Genomic DNA, 13,784 nt, shown 5'->3' on the forward strand with positions numbered 1-13,784 from the left:
TCACTTGCTCACTGCAACACCGGCTGTTTTTAACACGCAGATCTGTCAAAATACAAGAGGAAAACTGTGAATTCAGGCCAGCAACGCTTCACACTAGTCCTGTGCTTCTCGGTAAAGACTGTCGATGGTCATGTCAGTGAAGTCTGCGTGAATCTGTCAATTTTCTGAGCATTTTAAAGCTTCATCTACACAGCTGTGATCAAGTTCATGTGAACTTTTACTGTTTGACTCTTAACTTTGAGTCAAACTGTAACGCTCCGACCTGAGCTTTCCAGGGAGTCCCGTCATGTTCATTGAGGAAACTCTCAGGCGATGCTCTGAACTGTCAGTATGCAGAGTGTGAGTATTTCCAGAGGTTCCTGCTGTGTCAGCTCTTTTCACTCGCTGTTTTCTGTTGTTTGTTCTGTTTCATTTGGATTGATCTTAAACGTTCTTTAAGATAAGTGTCTTGTTTGTTATAAACGCTGACTTGTGAAGAGCCTTATCTCACCTTCGCGGACACAGAGGTGCACGATGGAAGTGACGAGTAAAAAAAAAAAAAAAGACCGATAACGGCTGCCGGGCTTTTTGTGCTGAGAGATGCAAACACAGCGGAGGCAAAATGTGGAGTTGATCGATGTTTATTCAAAGTACAGATCATTCCTGGATTATCACGTAGACAGAAATACAGCAGATTAAGTTAGTCTCACCTCTGAGGCACACAGGAAAGATCATTACTAACAGTGAGAAACTACCGTCTCCTGCAATACGCCAGTTAAATACAATAACATATTCAAGGTCTATAGAAAAAAAAAAAGTCAAACTAAATCTTCATTCAGGAAAAAGTGAAACATCAGTACAGTAGATAAGTGGATAAGGCTGGAGGAGGCGGAGCAGCTCCTGACACAGTGTTACAGCCCACAGCTTTGGCATTATTTTATCATGACACACACAAAAAAAAAAAAAAAAAATCAACAAAAGGGTGCTTTCTTATGAGCAACGCCAGTGGCACTTCGGTCAGCGGTTGTACCGTCTTTACATAAAGGAGTTCGGTGAACGGCTGACTTTGGTCATGTTTTCAATGGAGGTGGAATGTTTTTAAAACGCTACAGTCTTTGCATTAGTGTTGGAACCGTTTTATTACATTCACTAAGATAAAAACAGATTTTAGAGCAGGGATGTCAAACACGTTTTAGTTTTAGTGGAGAATGCAACATGGAAAATGTCAATGTTTGCAAAAAAAACAAACAATTGTCATCAAAGATTAGTACAATGACAACATAAAGCCAGTTTTTTGCAAACTCACTCACTGGCTCACTGCTAGCTTGTTAGCTATCATGGCAGCATCAGCAAACTCTCAGCTCGGACCTCAGGGTTATGATGTATCTGCTACTCTTAACAAGTCCATGTTTTTCCAGATTGGAGCCTCTTGTGGGCCGGTTTCAGCCCACGGGCCTCATGTTTTAGGGCGTTCACCAATTTAAATCTAAAAATGCTCCTATGCAGTGCCATCTAGTGGTCACATATGGAATGTATGCATAAAATAGGTGGCATGATCACATAAAAAAATGTCAAATGTGATTTATGGTGCAAAAATGCAGTTTTTTAACAACAAAAACAATGAATAAGTCAACAGTTTGAATTGTGAGCTCGCCAATCGTGAAAGAAGAAAAGCATAGCTTGATTATTACATAAATGGCTACATGATGTTACTGTAAACACAGGTCGCATAATTCATTGAGTTTGTGTAAAAAAATCATTTTCTTGGAAGAGTGAAGGCGGTGTAAAAATCTGACCTGCTGTCATGTTTGGGCCACGAGCCAGACGTTGAACATACCTGCTTGGAAATATGATGGTGTGTCATTACAGCAGAAAAGGCCAAAAATAAGGGCTGATAAGAAAGCACCTTTAGTGTTAGAATACAAAACAAAAGATCACCGTTGAAGAGTGAAGAGGTCGAAAGTTTAAAAGGTGGTTTTAAGGCTTGGATCGACCCGCAGCCGTGTCGGGTTGATGTGGAACCGGATCTCCCTCAGGCCAGCTTGTTAAGGGACGCCCGACGCTTCCCGCCTAGTGTCGCTCTGACTCGGCTGGTCTTAACTCTCAGGTGGAGCGTCGGCTCCACACGTATAAAAGTACATTGAGGGAATCGGAGTGGAAAGAAACTACAGCGTGTGGGTCCCGAGGAGGGCCGTCCCGCGCTAAATTACACAACCGGTGTTAAAATTCTCCGCCGGTGTGTCCCGGGAGGCCCCGTCCTCACAGCGCCGTGATCGGGGAGATGTAGCTGAGGCTGCAGTGCAGCGTCTCATTACCGCCAGAGAGCGGGTCGTGTTTTTCCACCCTGTGTTTACCAGAACGAGATCCTCAGATGAGCAGCTTGATCCCTCGCCAGATTTCTCTTCCTCGATGTGCGAGGCAAAAGAAAAGAACCTATGGGCTATTTGAGTATGATGAAGTTACCTCTCTCACCCACACACACACACAGACACACACACAGACACACACACCTCTCGTCTTTAGTACGGCTCTGCCTTCAGACTCCGGTATAGGCAGCACGTAAACACCATGCCGACGATCTGAGGAGAAGAAAACACGACTCACAAACCGAAGCTTGTCCCTGGACAAACTCCTGGGTGTGTTTGTCGCCGTCTTTGTGTGTCAGCGGCGTCGGTTTCCTCACCTGAACGCAGGCGATCCCCACACCCACCGCCCCAATGATCTTCAGGTGGTCCAGGATGAACGTCTCCAGTTTGGTGATGCAGCCGCCCTGAACGGAAAGCAAACGGAGCTCCAGTTGACGTGGGAGAGAACTAAATGCTGGGCATGGCTACGAGACAGCACTGCAGATGGGCCCCCCCCCCCACCTCCCCCACCTCACCTCCACCTTGTAGATGTTGGACGGGTGGTCTCTCATGCCGCAGAACTCGCTGGGCGTCTTACAGCAGCTGTCAGGAACCTTCCTGCCATTTGCCTCGCTGGAGCGGATCCAGATGCTCTCGGCCCAGTCGGACGAGCTGTTGCTGCCGCAGCATTTGAACTGAGACGGGAGGAAAATATTTATGTGTCCGAAACACAACGGTGCACATATTGGCCCTCGAGCTCAGTGTGTAAAGGCTCTGCTAGGAAACTGTAGATTTATAGTCTGATAATGTGCTTTTGGCTTTGTGCAGTTCGTGTGTGTGTGTGTGTGTGTGTGTAGCATGGAACGGCCGAGTGGGTTCATGAAATGATGCTTCAGTTTCTGAGGAGCTCATGTTACATGTGTGACACTCCTGCATTAAAAGATTCATCAGTGTGTCAAACACACTTCAGCTCAGCAGCGTTCCTCCTGGAGAGGGATGGACGGGAAACAGACTGCCCAAATAACCTGGAAATTTAAAGTGTTTCAGACCATACATGATGAAAATGTCTATATTTTAATAAAACCAAACAACTGTGACAAAGATTCTACAATCTTAACATAAAGCACATTTTAATGATACAATTTGAAAAGAAAAATGCGAGTTAGCTAGCATTTATAGGATTATGGGCCGGAACAGAGCATCTTGAGGGCCAGTTTGGCCCACAGGCCTTATGTTTGACACACATGTTGTCTGTGTAGTGGTAAGCACTTACTTCTCACCATTAGTAAACCTCTGGCTCAAGACTTTGGTCCTAACCTGGTTATATCAAGATTAGATTAAATAAATACATTTTGGTGAATATAAAAGCCCCGCCTCTCCCCTCTTGACCTCTTCATGGGATCTGATTGAACTCCAATAAAGTTTTTAGACATATTAGGGAACAGATGTTGACAGCTGATCGCCGGACGGTTTTCACGCTGGAGGCGGCGAGCGTCTCGGCGGCGCCGCAGATTTATCCCCTCCTTCATGTGCTGTCAGCTGCTCCCAGCAAACGAGAGGCCAAATTACAGCGCAAGAGTGCGGGCGAGTCAATCATGCTTAGCCCCCGTCGGAGGGAGTGGAATCCGATTTGTCTGACTCGGCCCCGTCACCAAAATCTTTAATCTGATGGGATGATCGTTTACCGAAGCGCCGTCCAATCAACGCGCCACATGTGAGTCCGTGAGACTTCTGCTGAGTGACCATGTGGAGACGCTTTAAAGTCCGGGAACAACTGGAAGTGCTGTTGGTGGGATTGTTGAAGTACGACTGAATGCAGTAGCCTTGGCCAGAGTTCTGCAACTTCTATGTAAGAAGAGTCATTTTTGTCACTTTCCACCAAATAAAAATCAAGTGGAGCCCAAAAAAACACGTTTAACTTCTGCACTGAAGACTGAAGAAAACACGATGCGTTAAGTTGTAAAGTTTCCCTCGATACAGAAAAACTGCCTGATGTCGCCTTGAAGTTTTCGTTAGTACAATGTAGTTGGGGAAACATTTTATTAGTTTTAATTCCATTTTGTTGGCTCTGTTTAGTCATGTTTTAAACATCACTTTCAGTTTAGACACTTTAAGTTTTCTGTATATTTTTTTCTTGCTTTGTTTTTTTTACTGGTTCAGCACATTTTTAGAAAAGTTTTATCCCTTTAATATGTGTTTAAATGTTTTCTTTAGCTATTTTACTTTTTTCTCTTTTTTTGCCCTTTCAAGTAATTTCATCCATTTTTCACATTTTTGTTTTATATATTTTGCCATGGGCTTCTGATATTTGTGTACTTTTTGAAGAATTTTTTTTTTGCTTATTTGTTTTCATTCTTTTGAAGCCCTTTTAGGCTAAGATATGAGAGTTGCTACCATCATAAATAAAACAGAGAGGGGCTTGAGGAAGCTGCTGAAGGTAGTTGGAAGCTGCAGTGTGTGTGTGTGTGTTCAGGTCATCATGTCACGCACATTTACAGTCCTGAAAAAAAAAAATCTCCCTCACATGAAGAACATTCAAACTCCACATCCAGGTTTAATCTGGACTCAAACTTAAGACCACTCGCTGTGAGGTGAGAGTGCAAACCACTGCACCATAGTGCAGTCACAGGTTAGACCTCTGAAACAGATGGAAGTCTTAATATTTGACTGAACTGCAAGAAAAGTCGAAGATGACGTGCAAATTTTTCTTGTGCTGCATCTTTTTAGAATAAGTTTAAAATATGTCGTATATCGTATTTTCATCATGTACGAATATCCATCTTGTAGTTATTGATCATTACATGTATGTGATTATCATTTATTACGTGATGACTTTTACACGACACACCTAACACTTAATTTAACACCTCAGACAGATATACACTCAGCACTACATTTCTATATCACCCCTGGCGTAGCGCTTTGTTGATCTGTGTAAACGTGAACTTGTTTTACAGATTCTGATGGTCTTGTATTGACACACCGTGAGGTCGAGCGGTTTGTTGGCGGCGCCCTCGGTACCTGGACTCCACGGAGCGTCCACACCTCTCCACTCACCTCCTGCTGCAGCTTGTCCACCGCCCCGGTGATGTGTTCATGGGTGCTCTGCTGATACTTCTGAATCATCTTCTCCCTCAGGTTCTGCTTCAGCTCCTCATTCAACTGTACACAGAAACACACACACACACACACACACACACACACACGCTTTACACAAGCTGCCGAATGGAGGATTTCGGCTCTTTCTAACAATCGGAGGGAGAGAGACGGTGAGGACGGAGCCGGGGTGAAGGCAGAGGGGGAAGCGGGCTGTTTTTGTTCTCCTCACCACCAGTGGCAGAAAACGCTCGCTGGAGGAGCAGGGAGGTCTGGGGGGGCTCAGTTTCTATGGCAACAAGCCAGCTGGGAAACCACTGTAAATCAAAGCGTGAAGGAGATATCAAGGGAATAAATGATGAAGAGAGGAAGGGAGGGCAGAGGCAGATGAGAGATGAGAGGAGGAAGGGATGAAACTGTCGGGCTGGAGGTGCTTGGCTTTTCGTTTTACCTGTTGACAGTTGGCTGAACGCCGCTGCGGTGAAGCAAAAAGAAAACCACAGGGTCGGGATTTAAAATGGCTCCAGAGCCAACAGTGTTACCGAGCTGCTTCCAGCAGAAACACACGGAGCACAACGGCACTCAGGTGTGTGTGAGGCTGAGAAACCGACCACAGGCCGGCCTTTCAGACTCAGCCTGAACAGGCCGTTTAGAAAAAGTACCGTATGAAACAGACTGTAACGGCCCGTGTACACAACACAACGCCTTTGTGATTTTGTCTCAGAAAAGCTTAGCTTTTGATGTTGGTTTACAGCAGAATGACTGAAAACGATGACGTTCTGAAGTTGGGCCATTGACAGGTGCTGTTGTTTGTTTGTGGAATTAAACACTAGCGTCTCCGGCCACTGCTGTCATTTCAATGGGCCCCAAAACAGAACGAGAGTTCTCCATTTTCACTGAAAAACATGTAACCTGGATCGATCACATGTTTTGGCTGTTTCTGGCATGAGGCGGTGCCTGAGGACAGAGAGTACAGTGTTGCCTGATGCTGAGGTGCTTCACGGTTTGATCGTGCACCTGGCAACTTAGAAAAACTACAATAATAGTTACGAGTATTCAACAAACCGCCAACAGCTCAAACCAACAAGACTCTGCAGAAGAATGATGTGAAAGACAGCCAATTAAATCTAAAGTCTGTAAAGTCAAAATTACTTAAAGAAATTTCTCACATCTGAATATACCGATGTTTTCTGCAGCTTGCAACAAGCAGTTTTACAGAATAAAACTTGCTCTTTCCAGCTGTTTACATGGCGCTGTGCAGAGGGAGGCTGTCGGCTGTGTTCACTATTCGTCAAATAAGCGGACGCTTGCCTGTAAGGCGACCGGTGTGCATGTGGTGCATGTTTTGAAGCGCCGAGCAGTGTGTTTATTCTCTTTAGTCACAGAGCTGCCACAGAGGTTCGTCATGTTTTCTGTGACGTCAGTGAGAGATCAGTGAGGAAATGAAGCTGACTTCAGATGGTTCTGACAGTCGGCCTGGTTCTGTGAACCACTGGAGGCTTTTTTCATTCCGTTCGGACCTAATGTGGCAGGAGCGAGTCGGCCAGTCTGATATTTGTATTTTTAATGGGCTGGTTTCTATTTCCTCCCCGCTGTCTCATTCATCATGCCGGTTGTGTCGAGCAGCATGTGCCGCCTGGCGACTCAAACATCTGCCGACGTCCTGCTTCACTGTCACCGACGACGTGCTCCGATTAACTGACACGAAGCGTTCATCAGGCTGATCGGTTTGGATCAAAACAAAACTGATTCACATCAGCAATTTTTAAACCTGAACTCAACTTTATTACTTATCAATAAAATCTAAATTCTAACAAAAACTCTATAACAGCATGAGTCACATCTGATTTGTTGTTCTTTTCTAATAAAATATTTTCAAATTTGCTTTTCATGCCAAATATACTTGTTTAAGTGGTGTTAATTAAGAGAGAAGAGCATGCTGAAAACTCAGTCTTCTAGCGTCATAAACTTGTGTTTATATCATTTATATTTCAGGCTCACCAAATACACACACACAAAAAAAAAAGTATCTTGAAAATAAAAGCAGAGTGGCTGTATTGCATGTGAGCGGCAACTATAAAAGTGACTGATATTTCTCACTGACCTCAGGCGGGTCTATTGACGATGAAACCAATGACATCTTTTGGTCATCCTTGTTAATCTCCAGTCTTCCCATGTTTGACAACTATTCTGCCGTTAATCTGCACACCTGGCTGAAGGTTAAAAACCCCGGGCAGCGTGGATCATGCATGCTGTGAGGCCCCGAGGCTGGAGGATTACCTGCTGGTAGTAGATGTAAGCCAACACGCCGGCCAGGATCTCCAGCAGGAAGATGCACAGCAACAGGACGAAGTACTGCGGACACAGGAGAGAGGAGGAGAGGGGGGCGGGGTTACAGGATGGAAGCTTCAACACAAACGGATGCAACACGCCGACTGAGGTGTGTCAGCTTTTTATTTGCAGCTGTCGTGAAGGAGGAAATATTGGAAAACGTTTTTTCCCTGCAGGCTTTAATAAACATTTGCTAAATAAATAACTGGGAACAAACAAAGCCTTTAAATAAGAGCCAGACTGAAACACGAGGAAAGTTTCTGCTTGATGGCTCAAAGAGACGAAACATCACTCATTCAATGCCTAATTCAAGCAGATTAATAACATCTCTGAAAAAGAGGCTTGATTATGATAGAGGAGGCTGCAGCGCAGTATTGCAACAGTATGATTTGTTATAAAAACAAACACTGAAGGATATTTATGCAGTGAAATGTTTTTTCCAAATAACAGTGCTCTTTCTCTTGACCCTGGTTCCCATTTTGAAGAAGTTTTTTTTTTTTTTTGAGGGGGTCATTTTTGATTTTGCTCTTCTCTAAGCCTAATGTCGGTCCAGTAAAATTAGCTAACTGCAGAATTATTTGAGATAATTGTTCCAACTGAATGTCTGTCGTTTTGATTTTGCACAGCCCGAGTGAATAGAAACAGCATTTCTTGTAGTTGAATCAGAGTTTCGCGATGTGCATATTGTGCATGTTGAGTCTGCAATAAATTTATGATACGTTGTGGACCGATTGAAAGAACACCAAGAACAAATTCCTGCAATTTTAACCTCAATATCGAACAGCAATATTTTCCATAAGTAACTGACATTTCTCTCTACTGAAAACGATCTTCAGACCACTGACAGCTGCTTCAGGGTTTCTTCTCCTCTGGTAATCTATTTGCATTGTGAAATATGCTAGGTTTTCTAAACTAGATGAACATCCCTGGAATTTTTGAGAGAATCTCTGAAATCTTTACCTTCCATCAAACAGATTCTGAAAACACACTTTTACACACATATATTTAAAATACCTGCTTTTATATCGTCCCACTACTGATGCAGTTTTGCTTTTCTTCAGAGAGAAATCACTTTGTGAGAAGCTTTATAAGAGGTTCGGTCTAAATTTGCCACCGACAATGAGAGGAAAACGAACACAATTAAAACTGCAGCGAGCTGTCAAATCAGTGTTTGAACGTACAAAGTCAACCCTGGAGTTGTGAAGATGAATGTTTGTCTGAGTGTTTCCTCGGAGTATTGCAGCGTGGCGTCTTGAGCGGTCCCTTGGGTTTCTCTTGGGTTTCTCAAGTGTTTGCACAGGGAATAAGAACAGCTAGACTTTGCTTCTTAACTTGAATCCACTGTTAATCACAACACCATACCTTATTCTCTACAGAAAAACTCAATTGAATCATTAAATTACGGTATGAATGAGCCATAACATTACGATCACTGGCCTTTTCTACCCAAACAGCCCAAACCGCTGAGCTTTTTCACTGGACTTCTGAAGGTGTGCAGCTCCGTCCTCGGAACGTTTCCCTACAAAGCTAATTGCTCTCATTCGAGGCACCGCTGTGCCTCGACCCTGTTGCCGGTTCACCTCTTCTTCCCTTTCCTCAGATGAATTTGGATCAATTCTGACTTGGATTAGCTCTGACCCTGTCGTCCAGCCAATGTAATTTGGCCCATGTCAAACTCACTTAAACTCTTACAAAAGTACATTTTTCCTTTGCCACCACACAAATTTTGAGGACAAAATGTTCAACTGCTGAATAAAATATGGCGTACGCTAACAGATGCCACGGTTTAAAGGGGTAATCAGGATTATTCACTTCAATGAGCAGAGGTCACAGAGTTATGACTGATCAGTGTGAAAGAGTCTGAAACAGCCACAGAAGGTGACAAACCGACATCCAATAGCACAGGAGTAACACTGTCATAAGTGTGACACACAAATAATTTTACCATAAAAAGGGTGTTTCAACCGAAGACAAAACTCAAACGCTGAGTACGTTAATGCACGGAGTTCCTGTCCTCTTCTAGTTTCCTCTTTATGTCCCAAGCTGCAGCGCCAATGGATTTATTGCCGAGTGTAATGACAACATTCTGAGTGGTGCTGCCAGAGGACACACCCCGGGCCTTCACCCATTTTATCGTCTGCATCTGACTCATGAGTTGGAGGGAGGGTCTGCCTTTCATGCCAAGAGAAAACCAGTCCTTCCTTCCTCACAATTAAAGACAAGAAGAGATATTATCAGAACCAAACCTTGACCTAAATTCCTGATATCGCACGGAGGAAATCAGATAAAGTGGACTTGGTGTTTGGTTCGATAAGATCATGAAGGGGCTGTGAATGCCGAGTGGACTCCAGGACGTTTGATAGTCTGAAGAGAATAAAACACTTAAAAATGAGCATACATTTAAAAAGAGATAAAATAATTCCCTGACGCATGACACAGAAGTTGGTCTGTGGAGTCAGAGCTATTTATTGCCACAGATACACGTAAACAAAGTCAAAACTCCTGCTAAGTGGTGATTGGTGAAAACCACTGAGATCCAAACAAAGCCAGGCCTCTCCTGCTGCAGCGATCTTCTCCTGCTGGTGCTGACTCTGCAGATATCTGTTTAACTTGCACTGCAATGAAGTCAGAGCAGAGAACTTTTTCCTCACAGAGACCAGCGCTGACAAGTTTTTAATCCGCAGGATCGACGAAGGTGAAGTTTTTAATTTATATGACCTGCAACATCGTTGGTATAGAGGCTAAATCCAGTCACATTTTGTAGAATATCTTTAATCTGTTTGACTTGAATGTGACCGTCGTGTTGGATGACAACTCGCTAAAATCTGCTGCAGGAAATGTCCTTGTTGCATCTTTGCCAGAAAAGTGTCTGTCAACACAAAACAACTGCAGTTAGCAACAGAGATTATTCAATACGAATGCTTTGCTGCGAGCACTGTTTTCATATCTGTCAAGGACAGAACAATGAGTCTGAAGAAAAAACAAAACAAACTGCGTACAGCCATTAGCTGAACACTGTAGCAAAACAAACGAAGCCAACGGCGGGAATCAGACGAGGCGGACGCAGATGTTGTCCCGGTGGTTTGGTGCGGTTGCTAAAGTGCAGAGAGCAATCAAACCAAACCAAGTTAAGGTTTGAAAATGCGGAACTTCGACTGTCTTTCGCATGACGGCGGTGCTCAAAGCAACTGAAAATAACTTTTTGTAAATTATGTGCTTATCACTGCTCATTTTTATAGCATATTCATGCAAAAACAAACAGCAGTGCCCACTAGTGGCCGTACAGGAAAACTACAGCCATTTCTGAGTAAATGGACATTCTTTTCAAAACGCTGAAATCTAAATGCAAAGTTTTTCTGAAACAAAAACACAAAAAACGGTGCACTTTCATTTGAAATGCTGTGGTGTAAATGTGGCCTTAGAAAAACCACCCTGTAGCGGCCAATAATATAAAAATGGCCTTTGAATAATTTCAACTATTTTGAATGTAATGAAGAAAGTTTTTCCCTGGGATTAATAAAGTGTTAATATTCTTCTATATTCTAATATGATTTTAAGGCACTGTCAAAGGATCATTTTGTAATAATTTAAGTGAATAAATTATTAAAACTATATTTAAAAAAGTCATTGAAAATTTGACTAATTTGCTAACAAAGTAATAACACAGAAAGAGGGCTGAATTTCATTGAAATGCAAGATTTTCTTGACATTCTCTCAAAATTAGGCTGTCTGTACGCAGTGCAAACATGTACAGTGCAAACTACAGGATGGTTCCTGTGACGGACCGGTGCCATGAGCATGAACCGTCCCGCTGCCTGTGCATACTCTCACTTGTCCAGGTTGGAGGCAAATTCAATGCAACGTGAATCAGGCCAACAGGACTTGGTGTTTGATATTGGCGGACGCATTATCCAATTGGTTTCATCAGTTCAGGCTGTTCTTTGGAGTAAACTGGCGAGTAATCTCGCTGGTGTAACTAAATTGTGAGGAGCTCAGCTTTTGGCTCTTTGGTGTTTGACCCAAAGTTAAACATAATGACCCCGGGTTAACGGACGACAGGCTCATGAGCCTTATTGTGCTCTGTAACGACTTTCAAAGAAAACCCTCCGTCCAGTGTTGTCTTCAACAGGCTACCAGCTTTCTCTGCTCCCACGCTGATGAAGCAGATTCAGCTGATTAAGGGAGGGATTTCAAATCACATTTCGAAATGACTTGATGTAGGTATTACCACTGGGCGAACAAGGCCGACATGTTACACAACACAAGGAACCTGCGCAACAAAGCGTTTCAGGGCCAGGCTTCTATAGATCTGCCGTAATTATTTGGCGTCCTCTCACTTGTTTGCACACAGCTACACACAGCTCTCACAATCCGATCACACACCGGCCGTGATGTGTACACGGTGTGACAGAGAACCTGTTGTCGGGTGTAAAGATCGAGGCGCCTGAATTACTGACTGCAGCAAATCCTCATGATCTCAGGCTCACGCTCTTTTACACTCGTTTTCGGTCCGAGGTGCCACTCTTCTCTCGGGTGACTTCAGGGCAGAGTGTAATTACCACAAAATGACTCTCTGCAGGTTCATGTGTGAAAGCTTTCTCAAACCGCCGCATTGGCTCCTCCGAGCGTGCGATGTGTGTGTAGGCAGCCTGGCTGAAGTACACACTTTTCGTGCACGGGCAGAGCCAACGTCTCACGGTCAACTTGCACTCATCTCACTGAGATTGTTAGAAAATATTTCAACAGTTTCTTTGGCCTTTTGTGCCCTTTTTTTTTCTGCCTCCCCGGACTAACTTTTTTTTTCTCTCTGTTATCTGAATACACCTCCACTTGAGAGAAGTTACACATAAAGGAGGCAGACGAAGCTGCAGCGTGGAAACACAGATCTGTATGCAGGTCATTATTCCAGCGTGTTTTGTATTTCAGACTTCATTAGGAGTGTAGCGCCGCCTTTACAATTACTGAGTGATGCGGAGACTGGCGTCGAAGGTGACTTTAATCAGACTGATGATGATTGAGCACGTGCTGCTTCTTGAAGGAACCCAACCTGCCACATTTTAGCTAAACATCCCGCTCGTCCCGCCGGATGACTGATCAAATGATCGCCTCGCTGAATGATTGTGATTTGGTGGCAGAACTTCCTCCGAAAATCATTTGAGGATCTATCTTTAATCAGATAAACGGTGCAGGAACGCTGTTTGTACAGGACTTTTGCACTTCTTGACTTTTCCATTTAACCAAAACTGAATGAATATACTCAAGAAAACAATAATAGCTGTTGAAAAATTTCCACTATGGAACTGTTTTAAAAAAACTTGCATCTTTGAGCACTGAAGACATTTTAACGGACCCTTGAAAAACAATGAAAGTTTTCAGTTTTCATGTTTTTATGTGGTGAAGCCGTTTCACACTTCAACTCTACAACTGTTACATGCTCCTGGTAAATGAAATGGAAAAAATAATACATCTGTGGCTATGCTTGAACACAATATAGGACGTTTGTGGTGGCAGATTTAACCGAAAACGCTGAAATCAATGTCAAAGCATTTACGGATGTGACTGAAATTGTGAGCTTAAATATCTGAAATGCGGTCAAGATGAGGAGGAAACTTTAAAAATAAAAACTTACAAATATAACTTTTATGAGTTTGGAAAGAAAAACAAAACTATCAGTCAAATTTATAATGACATAAAAATGATAGATGTCCAGTGTATTTTTTCAGAGGATTTAAAAGCCATAAATGAAAGATGTTTGAGACGCTGTAATTTGTTAAAGATGGTAATGTTTTGGGGAATGTAGCAACATGTCATTTTAATGATTCCCCCCTCTTTTAATGAAATAAAATCAGTTTTACACACTGATGCACACACACACGCACGCACTTGACTCTATTGTCTTATCCATCTTTGCCGGTCTCTCGCGACCCGCCACCCCCACCCATCCTCCCCGCTGACAAGTTCATTCCTTCGCTGTGATTCATGGCTGTAATCTCGACTCCTCAAGATGCAGCGTGCATCAAAAAAAAAAACAGC

The 13,784-nt window shown here is 43.3% G+C and overlaps 1 protein-coding gene across 1 annotated transcript in view; it reads right to left on the bottom strand.

The window, feature by feature from the left end:
* Positions 1–608: 608 nt before the first annotated feature.
* The window catches only part of LOC115391723 (CD151 antigen-like), a 33,994-nt gene continuing 20,818 nt past the window's right edge, over positions 609–13,784 (bottom strand). Inside the window, exons 4-8 of the mRNA XM_030096060.1 lie at positions 7,701–7,775; positions 5,382–5,486; positions 2,861–3,019; positions 2,663–2,749; positions 609–2,558 (exon numbers count right to left, since the gene is read on the bottom strand). Coding sequence (XP_029951920.1) covers positions 2,499–2,558; positions 2,663–2,749; positions 2,861–3,019; positions 5,382–5,486; positions 7,701–7,775 — 486 coding nt within the window. The 3' untranslated portion in view covers positions 609–2,498. The remainder of the gene's footprint in view (positions 2,559–2,662; positions 2,750–2,860; positions 3,020–5,381; positions 5,487–7,700; positions 7,776–13,784) is intronic.

The sequence above is a fragment of the Salarias fasciatus genome, chromosome 1 (genome assembly GCF_902148845.1).
Source record: "Salarias fasciatus chromosome 1, fSalaFa1.1, whole genome shotgun sequence".
Taxonomy (NCBI): Eukaryota; Metazoa; Chordata; class Actinopteri; order Blenniiformes; family Blenniidae; genus Salarias; species Salarias fasciatus.